At 37.1% G+C, this 20,500-nt stretch overlaps 1 protein-coding gene across 6 annotated transcripts in view; it reads left to right on the forward strand.

Annotated features, from left to right (window-relative positions):
• The window catches only part of LOC127413679 (arrestin red cell), a 61,522-nt gene that overhangs the window by 36,425 nt on the left and 4,597 nt on the right, over positions 1-20,500 (forward strand). For 4 of the 6 annotated variants that reach the window (XM_051651002.1, XM_051651001.1, XM_051651006.1 and 1 more), the window contains 12 exons: positions 7,212-7,242; positions 7,858-7,918; positions 8,490-8,534; positions 8,718-8,914; positions 10,531-10,590; positions 11,022-11,089; positions 11,217-11,352; positions 11,685-11,769; positions 13,973-14,045; positions 15,817-15,954; positions 19,477-19,560; positions 19,678-19,754. In XM_051651002.1, coding sequence (XP_051506962.1) covers positions 7,212-7,242; positions 7,858-7,918; positions 8,490-8,534; positions 8,718-8,914; positions 10,531-10,590; positions 11,022-11,089; positions 11,217-11,352; positions 11,685-11,769; positions 13,973-14,045; positions 15,817-15,954; positions 19,477-19,560; positions 19,678-19,754 — 1,055 coding nt within the window. Of the gene's footprint in view, positions 1-7,211; positions 7,243-7,399; positions 7,704-7,857; positions 7,919-8,489; positions 8,535-8,717; positions 8,915-10,530; positions 10,591-11,021; positions 11,090-11,216; positions 11,353-11,684; positions 11,770-13,972; positions 14,046-15,816; positions 15,955-19,476; positions 19,561-19,677; positions 19,755-20,347; positions 20,440-20,500 lie in introns of those variants that run through there. The other 2 variants (XR_007892677.1, XM_051651019.1) reach the window with 2 other exon arrangements.

The following is a 20,500-nucleotide window of genomic DNA, read 5'->3' on the forward strand; positions in this document are numbered from 1 at the left end:
TTTAGTGGATTACCTGTATTAAAGGAGCTTCAGGTGATCGTGCTTGCCATCTGTGTTGATATCAGACACGCTAAAGAAGATCCGTGAAGTTCTCGTGATTGTGTATGTATCCGCTTTTTCAAATTTATAAAATAACCAAATTATAAATAACCAAACTGTGTGTGAATGTAACCGTATTAAGCCCTCAAATACAGGACTGACAACCGTGTTCCCCTGCTGTGTGAATGTGGTCATTGGCTCAATGATGTGTTTGTGGCATTCAAGCTAATAGATTTACACTTCTGTACCTCTGTCAGTGAGTTGAATAGAAATGTACCCAGGCAAGCATTTGAGGGTGTATTTGTGTCAATTTGATTAATGTGGAGTCCCAGCTGCAAGCATTTCTATGCAAATCATTTCAGTACTTTGGGATTTTGTGCGTGAGTGTGTGTGTGATTTTGTGTGTGATTTTGTGTGTGTGGCACCTACAAATCCATTGTTTGATGGTCTTTGAGTGTGAATTGTGGAAGGCAGCTGGCATTCATAACTGAAGAGGATGGAGCCAACAGTCACCATCTATCTCTGTCTAACACACACACACAAACACACACTATCAGTGCTGGGGCCATGGCATGAGGTTTGGAAGTCTTTCTCAAAATGCTTCTGTTCATTTGTCTCTTGGTCTCCTCTCACTCTCTAGTTCCCTATGTTTTTATTCAGTTTAGCATGAACTCGAATTCGGGCACTAGCAAGGGTTTTGTTTCACATCTACATTGGGACACCAATAACTCAAAATTTACCTGTGACATGATTGCGAGGTTGTGCAATAATACCTAGATGGAATTTTAAATGACATCGCTGTATATATTACATCTGTGTTTTAGATGTTAAAATACACAGTGCTATTAAGAAAGCATACATAAATGTCAAATAAAAAGGGGTGTCTTTTTTAATCTATGTCTAACAAGATTGTTTTCCTTTCATGCACATTAGGAATGAATGACCCTTGAAAAAATGGTTTATTTGTGATAAAGAGCAAGTTAGTGTGCTGTCAATTTGCCACAAATTATTGCCAGAAGTTTGCAGCTCTTCACCAGTAGTGGTGAACTCACAGAAATCCTTTGGCAACAAAGGAGAATATGTCACTACTGGGAAATAATTCCGTGTGCAAAACTGTGACAACAATGATGAGTTTGGTGCAAAGATCATTTGCATCTGAAAATAATGAGTTGCAAATTTTTGGCATGTTTTCCAGAACTCTTTTGTAAGGGATTTACAAACCAAATCTCTCTAAATGACACAATAAGACATCAACACTTGTGCTTGTCTTCTAACGACTTCAGGGGCCGGACTGAAGAAAGTCTTATGGAAAAATTCCGTAAGAAATTATAAGAGATTCATAATAAGGTATCTAGCTATGATCGATGACGGTTTAAGAAAAAAAGTTAAGAACATTCTATAAAACTTTTCAGGAATGCAAAATATTATTCTTTTATTTTCTTAAATATGAAAATAAGAAAAAAATAGTAGTTATGAATAATTTTATTTTTAAGAATTTTTCGTAAATCTGACCCCAGAGACGACATTTCCTGTAAGCGAATGTTTCAGTGCACCAAAACGATTTTGATGTTGGGACTGCCCTAGAAATCGTCGACTGCATGGCAAGTGCAGAGAAGTGTAGAAAACTGAACTAGGCAGCTAATTTAAACGCACCCTGAGAAATGTTCATTTGGATTGAATTTTCTGTGTATGATTACTGATAAACTTGCATATGTGGTTTTATGTCAGTGTGAGGTCATGACCACATACCACTGTTGACTTTCAGTTTAGGATGTGGCAGTGGGTCTGTTAGAGAATGTGTGCATGCGTGTGAATTGATGCAAGTGCTGTCAGTTCACAACAACTCTTTTATCTCCAAATCGTGTTCATGACAACATCAAGAGAGAGTGTTTGAGAGAAAATGAGAATGAGAGAGAGGTTTTGGGTATCTTCTGTAGACAGAGTGTATAAAGTGAAATAGAGTGAAGAATGGAGACCAATTAAGTTTGGAGTGGGATGCATAGATGACATAATAAAGTGAGAGGTGGTGATATAGAGAGAGTGATACTGAAAAAAGGAGGGAAAGGAAAGAATAGAGAGAGAGCACATGCTGTTATTCCTCTGTCATTCGAAACAGAAGGAGCAAAGGAATGCCACTGCTCTGAGCGCAGGGTGAGACTGTTTCCTCTCATGCTACCCATACACATGACATCCTCACAGACACACCCACAATCTCACTCATACATCACAAAAACACACACAGACATTCATAAACACACCCAGCAATCCATGCTGAACTTGTTAAATGGACCCTCTACTAGACATGTGAGCAGCTCATTCAGAGAACTGCATCATGTATTGTTTTGAGAGCTTACTGTATGTGGCATTGGGTATGTAGGGTATGTTGTTTCCATCTTCCTGTGCTGATGTTTCGGGTGCTGCTGATGGTGCCGAAATCTGACTCCCTACCATATTTTTTCTCGCCACTACCTGATTGGTCCCTATCCCTTAAGCCCACCCCTACACCTACTCCTAACCATAACCATACTAGGGAGTCAGAAATCGGCACGAACCGCTCTTGATGTGGATGTACTGTCAGCTCACTCTTCCTTTCCCTGTTACAGTTTTTCTTGACTTGCGGCTGTCCACGTCTATGCAGGCTCTCTGCACATGCGCCTACTGATGACTGTACTAAAGAGCATCTCAAAGCAGTCATAGTGTGCATGCGTCAAACATGTCCATATGGGCTTGTGGTCAAAAGAGTATACTTTGAAAGGCTAAAGCATTCGACTGTGGATGAGACGTAATGGCATGTGGGGAAAAAAAACTTTTAAATCTATTTCATTCCATAAACTTCATTCCATGTGAATCCAGTCCATGCTGCTGATAAATATTTTAATGCTTTACAATTAGGCCCTTAATGCTAACATATTAGATATCATGAATTAAAAAATAACAATATTTTTATAGCATTTTTTAAAATCGTGGTCAATGGTAATTTATAAATGTCAAATTATTCATTGTAGTTCATGCTATAATGTATTAAATAATGTTAACAGAGACCATATATTAACAAGGTTTTATTGATAAAAGTGTGCTAGTACTGTGTCATGTGGCGGGCTGCCACAGTCTACGTAATTAAGGGGAAACCCTGTACAAGTCTGCTTGGGTGAAATTATCCAGAGATTCATTTATAATGTGTCTCTCCACTGGTACTCTAGCAATTTTGGAAATTTGTATCACAGCGCTTCTCATTTCTGTCTCCTTAGGATGAATTGTGATGTTGTTGCATTTAGGGTGACCATACGTCATCTTCTTCCTGGACATGTCCTCTTTTTCATGTCCTTAAAAAAACATCTGGCCGTGATTTCTACATTTGCGAAAATGTCCGGGATTCGGCTTTAGTTGCATTATGATGTGCGTCTGGTCCAATACTTCATTGAGTGCGTGCATATTTGCATTGCTTTAACACCTCTTTGTAAGTCCCGCCTTCTCGCACACCAATTGGTCAATTATAAGAGGCTTGCAGCAACTATTGGCTAAGTTCCTGCCTGTCAATTTCTCCGCGAACACGCAAAGCGCTGTTGTGTTCGGCATCAAACAGTTGCTTTACAGTAGCAGCAAATGACAGCTGAGTAGAAACAATGCCCAAATGAAAGTGCAAATTTACAGAAGATTTGAACGAAAAATTCCCATGCTTTCGTCCAGGTCGAGATCCGTGGGAAGCAGAATGTATGACATGTAAAGCTGCCACTTATGTGTCAGTTGCTAATAAAGGTGCAATTGATTTAGAAGCACACATTAGCTCTGCGAAGCATAAAGGGTCAGCAAAAGGTGAATTCATCAGGTAAATTAACGGACTACTTTTTGCAACCAGGTAAAATTATCACATTGCTTCATTCCCCCCCCCCCCATTGCATTCCTTAATTGCAAGTTGTTTTGGATAAAAGCATCTGCTAAATAAATAAATATAAGTTATCATTCACACAATAGCAACATTTTGCAACGACTACAACTGTCCTTGTCTTCATGTAATTCAAAATAATGTGAATACTTCAAATGGCGAAGCATTAGAGTTTGGCCAGTCAAAGCTCACGTGCACTGAGTAGGCCTGCGTTTCTATTAATATGATTACATGTGCAGTAGTAATCGAGCTACAGCAAGTTTAGTGGTTGACCAATATATTGCAGACCATAGACGCGCCTGAGCACATAAAGTTAAAGTGCTCTCGTGTTTCACTCTCCCTCTCTCTCCTCAACAGTTCCCTGTAACTTTTAACTGTCTTGCCTAATAATAAAAAGGCAAATATCAGTTAAACTAATATCATATACTGTCTTATACCAAGGGTCTGTTAAATGCTTGATTCTGATTGGTTCACAGACATTCTAAAGTGTGCAATTATTTTTCAAGGAAACGCACAGCTATAAAGTAGTTGCAGGTCTTGACCAAATAATGGTTCCATATTTATTCGCCAAATTATTTCAGTTATTTCCAAGAGCCCTACAGGCTAACACAACAAAATAAACCAATTAATAAAAAGTAATTGGTTAAAGTAAATCAGTTAAGAACATCAAAACAATGTCTAAAATATCCTACATTTATTAAAATTTTGGTTAAAAAGAGCCCTCATGCTCGCTCGTCTCCCCCGCACTTACACGCTCTCGCACACACACATTCGCACATGGTCACACGCACAAATACACTCGCGCGCACACACGTATTCTCGCACTCGCACTCACACATACGCTCGCACTCGCACACACACATACTCTCGCACACACACACTTGCACACACACACTACCTTGTTACTCCAATGGCATAAAGCAGCGCATCCTCCGTTGCTAGTTCTAACGGGACTTTTTCGAATTAGCAATGAAGGCTTGAACTGTATCAAAGCTAGATACACTTGATCAATACAGCAGTTTCTATATTATCTGAAATATCTGCAGTAAACACCCTCGCGCTCCCCGTCTCTCACATACACACACACACACACACACACACACTCACACTCGTGGACACACATTATATGCATTCTGCACACACTTAAGGACAGAGTCATCATGTCAGCGCACTCCTGCACCTCAGTGGGGATGAAAAAAGTTATTAAGGTTTACAACAGGAATATGGCGACACGCATCTTGCTGATTTTGAAGCAATGTTACTTCTGATGAGAGCTGCAACAAAAAAAGGTAATCCCAGAGGGGAGATATCTCATTTTCTTAGTTTCTATCTTTCGATCCCTCACACACTAACTCACATACGTACAAACGCACTGCCTTATTACTCCAGTAAGTGCACCAGTAAAGCAGCGCAAGCCTCTGCTGCGTGTCGTAACCGCATTACCACCTAGAGTGTGCATTATTTTTAAACAATTTAACGGTCGTCAATTATTCCTTACATATACTATCATATAATATGCGGATATCTCGTAAATCTTAAACAGATGTAATAAAACCTTAGGAAATCCAGCTTCCTGTGAAGCGCTCATACATTATTTCTTCCTCTAAAGCACATTTTCTGTCAGCTTCTGCATTTCCCTGTAACTTTTATCTTTCTTATCTAATGATAAAAAAGCAAATATCATACTTCTTTCAAATACCATCTGCAAATATGCGGATGTGTCATTTAAACATTTGTAATTCACGAACCACACGAAAATCCAGCCGTTTCTTTCCGTTGAGTGCTCTTCATATCTTCCTCTGAAGCGCATATTCAGTCAGTCAGAAACAAAACTTCAGGATCAGGATCAAAAGTTCTTCTAATTCACAAATCATGATGGTCAGTTCGTGACAATCCAAGCAGGTGATTCAGCCCATTTAAACTGTCACACAGATTGCTGCTCGCGCTGGATCCGCACAAGCGTGTGAGCGCAACTTCAAAGTAAAAGCGCTTCAAAGTAAAAACATTTACAAAGTAATTTTTTTTTCTTGAGTAAATATAGTGCTAAATAAGAGTTTATTTTTTGGCAATTTTATGCTATATTAAATTGTGTGATATATCGACATTGTATCGGCCTATCTGCCACCCTGCTCTCTGAATATCGGCATCAGCCATTAAAAAACCCATATCACTACAATGCATAGGCCAATTGTGGTCCGATTAATGTGAATGCATGCTGGACGAAGCCGAGATGATGCAGTTTTATCTAGGGTTTTTTTTTTCCCTCCTCAAATTAGCAAAACTCAGACAGGTACGATTTCATGTGGACTAAAGCGTTTACATTACATTTTATAAAGATGAATTATTGTTTTAGTCTGACTGAAATCAACTTTTAAAGTGCATGTAAACGGATTATATGTTTTGGTGAAGGGTAGAGATAAATTTTTTTCAGTAACAGATAAATAGACAAAAGTTTGTGTTTCTGTATTTGAAAATGGAACTTTGGTAATATTTAGCAACTTTTTAAGTAATTTTACTTGTTACTTCCAAAGTAATCTGATTGCATGCGTCTGTTATTAGTAACACGTTACCTCAAGATTGCTCTTTTTTTTCCTCCTTTTTTCCATCTTCGTCCATTTCATATTTTCTCACAATTGGAGTCTCTGGCATCTACCCAATCTCAGGCTACCACTGTGTTTTTGTGTGCTATCTTATGTTCTTTTTCATTCTCTTTTTCTCTTCTGCTCTCTCTATGCTGCTGTGTTTATCCCATTTAGTGTTTCTGTGTTCTTCCTTTGTCCTTCTCCCCCTTGCTCTTTTTTCCCTTCCTTTTGTTCTTCTGCTTTCTATTTGCAGCCTTTTTGGTCGGACATTTTTTCATCATTTCTTTCTGTTCCTCCTTTTGTCATGTCTCTATTCTTTTCACTCTCAGGGATAATCAGACTCTTTCTTGTGAAAATGGCGAGCTTTCCTATGTAACCCCAGATAATACTTGAGTAATTACATTGGTTAACCTCAAGTGGTCACTGGTTTTCATATTTCCTAAGTCAAACTAAGCCTTGTAAGAATCATACTAAATATAGGTGAAAAAACAGATTCTACACGGTTGCAGAATACTGATAAATTATGAATTTGGGTTGATGTTGAATGAAACTTTGTTTTCCTTTTATTTACAGAATTCAATGGCGCAATAATTTTGGAACATCAGAGTTTAGTTTCAAATGTACTTTGTTTTGTTTCTTCAGATTGCCATGTTGATTAAAAAAAAAAAAAAAACATTGTCTCAAAATCTCTCTTTCTGTCATTACAGAGTCTTCAAGAAGTCTAGCCCCAACTGCAAGGTAAGATTCCCTCTAGTATGTAGCAAGCTAGAAGGTGGGTTCTTCAGTGGTCTCAGTTGACCTTTTCATTTCCTGTCTCTCTCTCATTTCCTCCTCCATTTTCTATCTGTTTCTCTTGGTGTTTCTCTTCTTATTCACCTCTTGAAGCTGCTTGCAACAGCTGTCTTTCCTAGACTGACCTTTTTCTATTTGTTTGCTTGTTTGTTTTAGTTGGTCGGGCTTTCTTCCTTTGGCTCTTTCTTTTCCAGCTGTTTATCACAGCATTGTTTCTTTTAATCATTTTCTCTGCTTACATTCAGACCATTTCCACCCAATTTTTCTGCCTACCATATCTCTATCTTTTCATCTTTCCCTCTATCTGTCTTTCATTAATGGAGAGTATTTTGCATGTGGAGAATGTGTGCTGTGAGATCACGCCGCCTAGAAGGGTTGTATTCAGGAAGGGAATGGAGCAACTAGGGGTCAGCTTGGCATGCCTCAGGCTGTTTGTTACATTTTTTGTATGTGTGTGTGTGTGTTTGAGGGTTCCCTGTTAGAGATATCGCTAGGGTCTTTTTGTAGCAAGTTCAAACTTGTACTGTTTTCCAAAGACGTTTCTGATTTTCCTCTTTCTAGCTCACAGTATACTTGGGGAAGAGGGACTTTGTGGATCATCTAGATCACGTGGACCCTGTAGGTAAGACAAAAGGGAGTTTCCACTCAAAACATCTTGGGAGTACTATTTTTTTAAATATTTTTTTATAGATTGAACCAATCAGCTTCCTTCCGTGCCTAGCAACATCAATCAGCTTTAGGATCACATGCATATGTTACCATATCGACAACAATACAACTCAAAACACTTACATTGTATGTTATTGGAAGTACAGTACCTACTGATATAATGTTATTGACTCATTCCATATAATGGGAATGTCTCTCAATCAGTTTTGCGTGGCAGCCAGTCTCAAGCGACATCAATCTGGAAAATACAGACACTTCACTCGTTAAAACATTTTGTGTGGGGGTGTAAAGATAACGCTTGATTCAAACATAGGCATGTATACGTACAACAGTTTTATACACACAGTTCAGATCAAGTAACATATATTTAAGACACAATATGTCCAGTTATGTATTTTTGTTCTGCTAACTAAAGTAGTTCCAAAGAAGAACAACCGTTGCTGACAGCCTGTCTGGAACACCATGTATAAAACTTTTTCTCTCTCATTGTGTTTGTTTACTCTCTTTATTTTGTCTGTCTTTAGATGGAGTGCTCTTGATTGACCCAGAATACCTTAAAGACAGAAAAGGTAAGAGAACACATTAAACATTGATTTATTGTTTCACAGAATTACCTGTATAGCCTATAAGTTCTATATTTAAATCATATTCAAAAAAGCGTATAGCTATAATCGTCGTCTTAACTGAAACCTTGTATTATATCTTATTTTCACATCTCTGATTTGTACTTGGTTCCTTCTACCTTTTCTCAGTGTTTGTGACCCTGACGTGTGCCTTCCGTTATGGCCGTGAGGACCTGGACGTTCTGGGACTGTCTTTCAGGAAGGATCTCTTCATTTCCAGTTTCCAGGCATATCCCGTTCAGCCTGAGGAACGCAAACCGCTCAGTCGTCTACAGGAGAGACTGCTCAAGAAGCTCGGCCAGAACGCATACCCTTTCAACTTCACGGTGACCTTTTACTTTCTTTATTTGCACGTACATGTTAACTGCTTGCAGAGTACTACTGTGCATGCATGTTTTGAGCCCTATTTTTACTATAGTGACTTGTCTGAAGTACCAGCAAGGGTACAGCTGATCAGTTTTGAATACAAGTTATAAATAATAAATAACACTTGTGTTATTAACGCTCATTAAAAAAATGACACTTCTTGCTCTACAATAGATCCAATTAAATTAGCTAAAAGTAATACAAGAACTTGCAAGTTACCAATAGATTTTATATAATAAAATGGATAGTTCCAATTGACTGAATGAACTACTTTGAGTGCCATTCTATATTTAATGGACAGTTCACCCAAAAATGAAAATTCTCTCATCATTTACTCACCCTCATGCCATCCCAAATGTGTATGACTTTGTATCTTCTGCTAAACTAAAAAAAAAAAAAAAAGAAAAAAAGATTTTTAGAAGAATATTTCAGCTCCGTAGGTCCTTTCAGTGCAAGTGAATGATGACCAGACCTTTAAAGGTCCAAAAAGCACATAAAGGCAGCATAAACTAATCCATACGACTCCAGTGGTTAAACAGATACATATTTGTCTTTTTTTACTATAAATCTTCAATTTCGCATACACATTTCACATTTCTTCTTCTTTTGTTTTTGGCGATTCAAATTCTATGTGCATATCACCACATTTTGGGCAGGTAGGAGAATTTATAGTAAAAAAAGACTTAAATATCGATCTGTTTCTCACCCACACTAATCATATTGCTTTTGAAGATTATTGAAGATAATACTTTTATTCTGCCTTGATGTGCTTTTTGGACCTTCAAAGTTCAGGCCACCATTCACTTGCATTTTATGGACCTGCAGAGCTGAGATATTCATACACAAGTCATACACATAAGTCATACACATCTAGGATGACATGAGGGTGAGTAAATGTTAAGAGAATTTTCATTTTTGGGTGAACTTTCCCTTTAATGCAGCAAGATGCTACATTGCTTGCCAATTGTCAACTGCCTGGTTATGGCAATGAACTGTATTGCTTCGTGGAAGAATTGTTTATTCTGATTATCATTAAAGGAATGTTCCAAGTTCCATACAAATTAAGCTGTGATAATGTTGATTAATACAAAAAAATTCATATGATAACATACAGTATAAAATGTTTACGTCTTGTGGCTATACTTTTCAAACAGCGTTTTTAGGGCTTATGAACTGCTGTAAGTGCCTTACTGTAACTGCAAGGTTTGCTTATTTTTAAATAAACAAGGGAGGAGTCAAAATAATTTTTTGTAGTTATCAACATTTTTGCAAAAGATAGATTGAGCTTAACTTGTATTGCACCCGGAACATTCTTTTAATGTATGTAACTATTTAGTGAACATTGGTGTCTTTTATCATATTGCTGTTGCTGCTTCAGGTCATGCCTAAGAACACCCCTTTTACCATAGTAAAATCACTGTAACACACAGCCTCTTGTTGTTTAATGATTTATTTAAGGCTAAATAAATGTATTTTTAATAAATATAATTTAAGGCTTTATTTGTGGGAATTAGTTTGTATTTGCTTAATTATGATCAGGCTAATTTGCTATAAGTTATTTAATTTTTTTAAACAGATCCCTCAGAACCTTCCCTGCTCAGTCACTCTACAGCCTGGCCCAGAGGACACAGGAAAGGTAATGACACACACACACACACACACACACACACACACTCACATGTTGGTGCAGCTTTCATTATGAGGACTCTCCATAGACATAATGATTTTTATACTGTACGAACTATAGATTCTATCCCCTAACTCTACCCCTAAACCTAACCCTCACAAAAAACGTTCTGCATTTTTACATTTTCAATAAAACATCATTTAGTATGTTTTTTTTTTTTTATTTATTTTTTAAGCGATTTGAATTATGGGGACACTAGAAATGTCTTCATAAACCACATTCATAGCATAATACCCTTGTAATTACCAGTTTGTAACCTAAAAAAAAGTCCTCGTAAACCACTTAAACCTGCCCACACACACACACACACACAGAGGCTAACATGTGTACATTCCCACTTCTCATTTCAGTGGTCATTTTCTCTATATTTTGACCCATAGGCATGTGGTGTAGACTTTGAGGTCAGGGCATTCTGTGCCAAAACTGTGGATGAGAAGACTCACAAGCGGTAAGTGTTGATTTGATTTCATATAAAGGGTATAATATATTTCCTAACAGGGAGGGAAAAAAATTGCATTTTATTTACAATGACAATTGACCACCTAAGTTGTGTCTAACTGAGCTGTGCTTTACAGGAATTCTGTGCGGTTGGTGATCCGTAAGGTGCAATATGCTCCAGAGAAGCCTGGTCCTCAGCCAATGGTGGAGACCACACGCAGCTTCCTTATGTCTGATCGTTCCCTTCACCTCGAGGCCTCGCTAGATAAAGAGGTGCGAACATACACCCACCCACATGAGGACTTCCTCTGCTGCCCTTTGCTAATGATTTATGAAAGTGTGAAATTTTTCTGTCTTCATACTCAGCAACTATTGAAATTACTATCCCTCAATTTTTTGTGCTCAACTGGCTTGGCTGCATACAATAAAAATGCATATAGTGCAAATATATGAATAGATATTTGCACTATTAATATGAATAAATATTAATAGTATGAAGTAAAATAAATGATATGAACAAATAAAGTAATATAAAAATTTTGCACAAAAAAAAAAAGAAATACATAGAATATTTCCTTTTTTATATATTCCCTTGTTTCCCTTAGCTCTATTACCATGGTGAACCTATCAGTGTCAACGTCCATGTCACCAACAACTCCACCAAAACAGTCAAACGAGTTAAAATCTCAGGTGAGTCAAACACAAAAACAGTTTAATTGAGAACTAATGTATTTTGATTTATTTTTAAACAGTACTATGCATTACAACCTAAATGTAAGAATTTGTGTTTGTTAACATTAGTTTATGCATTATTAAACATCAACAACGATGAACAACACTTCTTTGCCACATTAATTAATCTTGGTTAATGTTAATGAAAGCAATTGTTTTGTAAGCTAATGTGTTGCCATTAGAAATTGGTAACATCAACCACCCGAAATTCTTTAGCTTCCCCTTCCCCTTTTCCTTTTAGGTTGCTTTCTTCGTACATTTGTATCTTGCGCACTCCCTGATGTTTACCTCAGAAAAAGCTAATGGATTGTTTACTTAACAAAGATATTTCCAGTGTTTAACATTTTTTTTTAATATTTTACTAGCTAACAGGTATGCTCGGACTGAAGTATTGTGTTATCTTTGTTGTGGTTTGTGTTCGTGTCTTAAAGGGGTCATGACATACTCCTTTTTTTTATGTATAATTTTATTATCTACCCTGAGGTCCACTGATAATGTTAGTAAAGTTTTTTTTTTTTTGCATCAATACAGTTATAATTTACTAAAATATAATAATTTTCCAGCCCTTCTCTGGCCCTCTGTCTGAAACGCTTTGTTTTGGCCTAAACACCCCTCGAATACAGCCATATTGGAAACTCAGTTGGAAGAGAATGAACAAGTTCCACAACATTATAAAACTAAATTACAGGGTTTATTCATAACACATCCAATACATTGCATCAGAATATATTAAGCTGTTCACTCAAGCACAGCAGCAACATAAACTGTCAAACAGTCATGACATTTGAAATATTCACGAATTAAACTGTTTACTCATGGTTTTGCGTTTGAGTCCAAGTGTTTTTAACTGCCCCATCCTTCAAGAACAGTTCCTTTTGCAAAGCTTGAATTGTATTATGACTGGTTTACAAGCAATCCACACTGATATGAGCCAAAAAAAATCGCATATATATATATATCCTGCACTAAAGCACACATCGCCTGAAATGCATCAAAACAGTCAAAGACGTACATCTAGTTCATGTTTTCATACACCAACAATTAAAAATAGCACAAATGGGTGCTAGAAGGCATCCAGGATGCATTTGTGCTCAAAACAGCAAGACAGAGCAGTTGAATGAAACAGAAAGGGGTCTCCTTTTCAGAGATGTAATTTGACACGGCGTCTCTTAAAAGCAGTGCGAGATACGACAACGGTCAAAGACATCTGTCTAGTGCATGTTTAAATACAAAAATTATTACAAAAATAGTCCAGATAGATCCCCTTTGGTTTTCAGGAATAGTTAGGCCACATTAGGCTTGTCTGTTTTGCTCTCTCGGTTTACGATTGGAGCACCAGTGGGCGGGGCCAAGAGTGTGATGATGTAAAGTAGGCGTTGTTGGAGTTGCTGTAGAGGCGTCATGAATTAATGTACCCCAAGTGACGTAGGGAAGTCGCGGAAGTAGAGAACGAGGCTTTTTGTAGCTTGGTTTCAGTATATGCTTTTATTGCATTGGATTATGTTTTTAAATTAACAGTATGTTTTTATTGTAGAATTACCTTTTTATATTTCTGATCAGTATCATTACAGGCATTAACACTCATTTACTTTAAAGTCAACATGAAATGGCATTAGCTAAGCATTTTACTTCCATAATATGGTGTATTTTCAAGTGAGACACGATATTCAACATAAAAAAAAAAGTGTGGTGGCACTTTATTTTATCCATCAGGGATTGAGTAGATTGAAAAGTGATCCCTATATGGTGGTTAAAGGGGAAGAGTTAAAAAATGAGAGCTAGAGCAAGTTATTAGTTTGATTAAAGATTTCGAAGAGAAACATTTTTCTTTGGAATAATGTTCACCGAATCCTTCACGATAAGACCAAGAATGTGTATTAAGAAAGTAAATATGGTTGATTTTGGATTTCATGTTGACTTGAAAGAAACACTATTTACTGTAAACAAGTATGTGATTGCAATGTGTTTATGCTTGTGCTGTCTACATTTGTTTAGATTTGTTCTTACATTTGCCCTTCAGGTCCTTTCCTGCTCATGTGTTCATTATTAAGTAACATGTGAATTTCAGCTGCCCTGTACCTGATTATGTGTGTGTTTGGTTTGTGTGCGCTCCCATCAAGCCCTGGTAACCCCGCTGTGTATCCCTGCTCTCTCCCCACAGTGCGACAGTATGCCGATATCTGTTTGTTCAGCACCGCACAGTACAAATGTCCTGTGGCTCAGGTAGAGGCTGAGTGAGTAGCCCTCTTTCCCTCTTTCTCCATTTCTCTCTTTTCTGTCTCTCCTTCATATTCCATCCCTCTTCTCAGCTACATGTTTTCAGAGGATCCCTTCTTTGTGACCGTCCTGTTCTTTATGTTGACAAGGGCTTCTTTCATCTCTGTCATCTCTGTCATCTCTCCCTGCTCAACCTGTTTTTCTTAAGGTCTTTGTTGCTTTGAAGTTGGAGTTTGTTTACTACACATCTCACAAAGGTTTATACTTAGTCAGAATAGATTTATAGCATGTACAGTTTATTACCCAGGTGCTTCTGCCCTAACCCCTCCTAGTAGAATCAAACCTTGTTGTTGCTAAAGCTAAAAGCCATGCTGATGAAGCCAACCGTCTACACTTGGTAAACAGCTTAACAGTTTATAAAGCTTTAAAAAGCAGCCTATAAAGCTCTGCCACTTCCATTTAAATACTCCAAGAGAAACCTTTTATTAGCCTTATGTTTGACTGTGACCTCCTCGATCTGTGTGCCCTACGGTCCTTTGTACAGTCCTCTAAGAGCCCTGGCATTGCCCTTCTTTTTAGCAGTCTGCATATGTAATGGGCATCCTGCTATTTACTGTACTACCATTTGATGAATAGACCAAATGCTTTGTTCCATTCGTCCCTTTTGTTAAAGCCCCATGATGGGATTCCTAGTGATTCACTTGTTTCCATGCTGATAGGACGAAATAGACTGTTCTCTCTCAGTGCTACAGGTCACAGATGTGGTTCTGTTCTCACATGACACTTACAGCAAGTCTGTGGGCCGGCATTCCTCATGGTGAGTTTTTTATCAAATCATTTCTTCTGGCTCCCGTGACCCTGAGCCTACCCGTGGTTGCTGATGATGGCTCTCGGACCCTTTCTCCACCCTCTCCATGAGATATTGTTCCCCCTCACTCCCAACAACAAAGACTGTAGCTGTGCATTTTGTCTTCCGCTTCTCGTGTTGTTCTAAGCTTTTCAATCAGCCTGTCTGTACTGTTTTTGTGATGAAGCTTTTGGTCCTTATTAGGCCAATAAGATCAACAACTAGTTACAGTTTTTGTTTTGTATATAATTTATTTAATTTACCCTTTATTACTTCATCTAAGAAACACATCACTTAAGGATAGCATACTAAAGATCCTTTTTTATGTTTACTTCCTCTTTTTCCCTCTATTTTCTGTTGTCTTCTCTTTCCTCACCATATTTTCCCCTGATCTCTATTCCTGACCCCAAGAGGACATTGTTTATGTCCTCATACACCAGATTTTACTTTCGAAAAGTTTTACTTTCTCATGATGAGTTGTTTAATGATAAAACACATCCGCTTCTGAAATAAGAAATTTCAGTCATGACAACTAGGAATAAATTTAAGGTGTTATAACTGATATGACAAGTTGGTAGATTTGGTCTTGGCAGAATAGATCTGCTATGCTGCTGCTGCAGAGCAAGTACGAAGAATTGCTACTACAAAACAGCATCGGGCTATGGAGTATGCAAGCCGATTGGTTTAACCGATTTCATGTCAAAGAACCTATCAGCTTGAGCCATTGAGTGTGCGAGCAGATTGGCTAACAGATTTAATGTTCAAAGGACCTATCAGCTTGCACCATGTAGAGTTTTATGACTGCACTTAAAACAATAAATTAATGCATTTTCATGCTCTGTTTACATCATTATTCAAACAATGTTGCATGTAATAATCCATGCTTAATCTTATAAGCATTAGGCACAAGGCTCACTCTCTCTTGTTTTTGCCATCTGCAGTGACCAGGTATCACCCAGCTCCACATTCTGTAAGGTGTATACACTCACCCCCACGCTGAGCAATAACAGAGAGAAGAGGGGTCTGGCCCTGGATGGACAGCTAAAACATGAAGATACCAACCTGGCCTCCAGTACCATGTAAGTGGCCTTCAGCTGAGAGTGCATCCCTTTATGCTTGTTATCATATGCACATCTAGAAAAAGGTAAAGCAATATAAGCTTTATACCAAGAGTACACAACAGGAATCAAGGCTTTGATGTTTTTAAGTCACTAATAAGTGTCCGACAAAAGTCCCAGATCGTAGCTTGTGTCCGTCGCCAACGTTTTTCCTTGTGTGCGCATCTGTGAGAGACGCTCCTAATAGTGGTAGAACCACAAATAGGGCGGCTCTTTTAAACTGTAAGTGCTATATATGCCAAAAAAGTTGTTCGCTGTTGGATTATTTGATCTATCTTAGGCCGTGTATGGCACGTATGTCTCAATGAGCCTGCACCCAGAGCAGCTCTTGGAGAGAGCGTGAAGATGAACCACTTCTGAAGCGCTATGATATGCTTAAGTTTCACTTTAATTTAACGATTGTGCAGTGGCAAATTTTCTTGATCATTGCGGGTTCATACACACAGTGTTATTGACACGCACTAACACAGCCTTTGCTCTTGAAGCCTAGTAACAGTTAGTGAAGATTGTGCATCGGCACTTTTCCTGCAAAGCCAGGAAGTACAAGGTTGAATTTCCAACCGAATTTTAACAACTGAAATTTTACAGGTGAGTTTCCAAAGCTAAATATAATGGAGTGAATGTTAATAGTCGAATAATAAAGATGAAATAAAAAAAATTATATATATATATATATATATATATATATAAAAATGCAAGCACTGTTAATTCAATGTAGGGCTGAAACAATTAGTTGACGTTATCGTCGACAATAAAAAATTGTCAATATAAATTTTCGTTGTCGAACAGTCGTTTCATCTCATTTAACGTAACATGAGATCACATTAAACTGTAATAATTCCACGCGAGAGCAGCACTGCAGTTCGCTCCTGACAGAGGAGAGGAAGAATTACACAGCTCACAGTCCAGATGCACTCTAAACTTTCCAAACAGCTTCAGGTGATGTAGATCGCAAAGTATGAGGGAATTATATAAAAAAATGCCAAATAAGTAAATACAGAAGCACTCTCATTGTGGAATAAGCAGAGCCAGAGCTCTTTAAAGGAAACACCCCGGTGTTACATCTTTAATGCAGTTATATTTAATGCATTATAGCTTTATTAAAGTTCAAATAATATGGAAGCAGGTCATTGTAAATAACTACAAACTGGCATTTCTCTGTGGGGTCAGCGCCTCTTCTATGAGTTGTGCGATTGTCCTGATCTAAGGGGGAGAGATTTAAACTGCATCCGGCTGATGTACACTCTGGCGAGGGACGCTTATCCCTCAAGTGTGCACGCTTAATGCAGCTAGATTATAACATGATGGCTCGCGACTTATTGAATCATAATATATGTGTCATTGTGCATTTCTTATCATGAAGAAAATTGGCAATACGCAGCTTTATTAATAAGAGAGAGTTTTTTCTTTTTTTTTGTAAGTTAAAGATGGATTGAATTGAACAGAAAGGTGAGAGAGGGTAGTCTTCGCCCCATTATACACTGCAACAAAATACGTTTTGGCTTGTTTTCCAATATAAATATCTAAAACTCCTTTAAAACAACGTACATTTTCTTTAGCAGCTATACTGCAGAAGAAATAATTGTTATCTGAGAATGGTGAATATAATATTTAAAATGCTAATATTTGTTTTTAGAGAATATATCTTGAATATAAGTATATTTTGTCTTTACCACACTCACAGAAGTATAACCAAGTGAAAAAATACACTTATATTTAAGATACATTCTCTTAAAGCAAGTCTAAATATCATATATGTTGCTTTTCAAGTAAATGTATTTTGTTTTAAGGATTTTTAGACAATTTTAAATGGAAAAAAAGACAAGACACTTGATAACAACAGGATTTTTTGCAGTGAATTTCTTTACTGAATTAAACGTAAAAGTTTTTTAATTCAGTGAATGTTATTTAGAGGTATTTTTAAAAGATGATTTTGTCCTCTTTATTGTTAGTAAGCACGTTTAATACAGCCTTTTAAGTCAGGGCACAAGCTGAACAATCAGTTAAACGCTACTGATTAATCGTTGCAATAAACGCCGAATAGTCGAATAATTGTTCTTATAATCATTAGATTAATAGATTATCAAAATAATCGTTAGTTGCAGCCCTAATGCAATGTGTAAATTGGTGCAAGTTAGTGTGCTTTTTTTTTTCCAAAGACATCTGTGTGTGTGTGTGTGTGTGTGTGTGTGTGTGTGTGTGTGTGTGTGTGTGTATATACTCTACCATTCAAAAGTTTAGGGTCACTTACTCATTCTTTCTTCTTTTTTTTTTCACATTTTAGAATAATAGTAAAGTCATCATAACTATGGAATAATAGAAATGGAAATATGGGAATTATGTTGTGACTAAAAAAATACAAAATAAATCAAAACTATGTTACATTTTAGCATCTTCAAAGTAGTCACCCTTTGCCTAGAATTTGCAGACATGTACTCTTGGCATTTTCTCAACCAACTTCTTGAGGTATCACTTTGGGATGCCTTTTAAACAGTATTGAAGGAGTTCCCCTCTATATGCTGGGCACTTATTGGCTGCTTTTCTTAATTATTCGGTCCAAGTCATCAATTTCAAAATCTTTTTTTTTATTTTTTTTTATTAAATTTTTGTTTTATAATTAAATTAATATGTTGGCACAATTATATTTTTATGTTATATATGTTAGTGCTGTCAGTCAATTAATTGACTGTGTGATTAATTGCATAATTTCTCGTAGTTAATCACAGATTTTGAAAGTGCTGAAATTTGACTAAAAATACTTATTTTCTTGTCAAAATGCATTTATTTCCTTCTTAGTAAAGAAAACAAAACAACATGTAACAAAATGCTTTATAAACATTTTCCAAACATAGCCTTCCATGGTATAAAGATAGAAATGCACTAAAATAGCACCAATTCAAGTAACATTAAACATTTACCCAAAGTCTAAGTGGGAGTTTGACTAATTGAAAGAACTTGTCCCCACATAGGTTACATATTTATTGCAGTGGCCATTAAATCTCTTATACACTCATCCTCCACAATATTAATCAGCCGGCAGACTGTGGCTATCCGCTTTGAAGGAAAACATTTATCTTATTTTTTTATATGATTCTAAGTTAAATATGAATAAATCGCTTCTTAAGGTGTATGAAACACATATACACCGTAAGAAGTATGAAATTAATCGTCATAATTGTAAAAGCTCTAAAACAGACAATCGTTATAATCGCAATTATTTTTTGAAGAGTAAGCTCTTCATCAAATGCAGGATATTCTCTGACAGTATGCGAATTTGGATGAATGTGAGTCTTTTAAGTTCAAGCAGGGCAACAAGCTTCAGTCTTGTAGTGTGTGCTTGGCTTTAGAAAGTTTGTAGTGCTTGTAAAGTTAAATCATCCCATGTGTGCATAAACCCTTTAACAGAACTACTCTTCTGGTCTGAAGTAGCTGCCTTCTAGTTACTGCTGTGTATATTTAGCATGTGTTTCTCTGTGCTTACAGAGTGAAAGATGTGTCCAATAAAGAGGTGCTGGGAATCTTGGTGTCCTACAGAGTCAAAGTCAAGCTAGTGGTGTCACGTGGAGGGTGAGTGTAGGAGGGTGAATGTAGCGCTCATTCTCTGCTACAGAAGAAGGTCAGACTTTAGATTCAGAACATACAGAACATCATAAAACTGAATTCAAACAATTTTTCTCCTTTCAGTGATGTGTCTGTGGAGCTGCCTTTCGTTTTGATGCACCCTAAGCCTTCTGAACAGCCCAACTCAAGACCGCAGTCAGGTAACATTTCATTCTCATTTCACAGCCTTACACAACAAGAGAGTTAAGTCTTTTTTTTATTAAAATGTACTTGACTAGAAGGTTTGTTTATGCACCAATCATTGTTTGCTGTCAAATCTTCAATATACTGTACTTGTAATCAATGTTCCCTCAAAAAATTTTCTTGCTGACTAAAACCTATTTCTATTGGGCAGACCCTTCAGCCACCTGAGCATGTAAAAATGTAATTCTTCTGTAAAATTCAGTGTATTATTATTAAAATAACGAAGTCTGAATTAAGGTAAGTCATACACGTAATGTCAGTAGGCATGGCCAGGAAGTTTTGCTATTTTTATGCAAGCATGCGCTAAGTCTAGGCGCAAGTGGGTTTGGCAAAATTACACATGCAAAATGCTGATGAGCAGGGTTAAGTGCAATTTAATTCTGAGGTTCTTCTCCGCCACCGTCTGCCTCCTATTTTATAGTCCATTCCCTGTCAAGCACCAGCGATGTAAACAAAGACGGCACATTCATAACAGTTGGTAGTGTAAATAGACTGTATGCAGTGAACTTGTGTTCTTTTGTGCTTTAACTGTGTCCTTGTTAAATGTCAGGCTTCTATGACAGTGACACGCTCCTTTTATACTCATGGAAAATGTGGTTCTCGTCAGGATTTAAATTTACCCTACATTAAAGTATAGAGAATGTAAGTATTATTAATCATTTTCATCTACTGACACAAAAATCATGGCTAGGATTAACAGTGA

This window comes from Myxocyprinus asiaticus, chromosome 2 (assembly GCF_019703515.2).
Source record: "Myxocyprinus asiaticus isolate MX2 ecotype Aquarium Trade chromosome 2, UBuf_Myxa_2, whole genome shotgun sequence".
Classification (NCBI taxonomy): Eukaryota; Metazoa; Chordata; class Actinopteri; order Cypriniformes; family Catostomidae; genus Myxocyprinus; species Myxocyprinus asiaticus.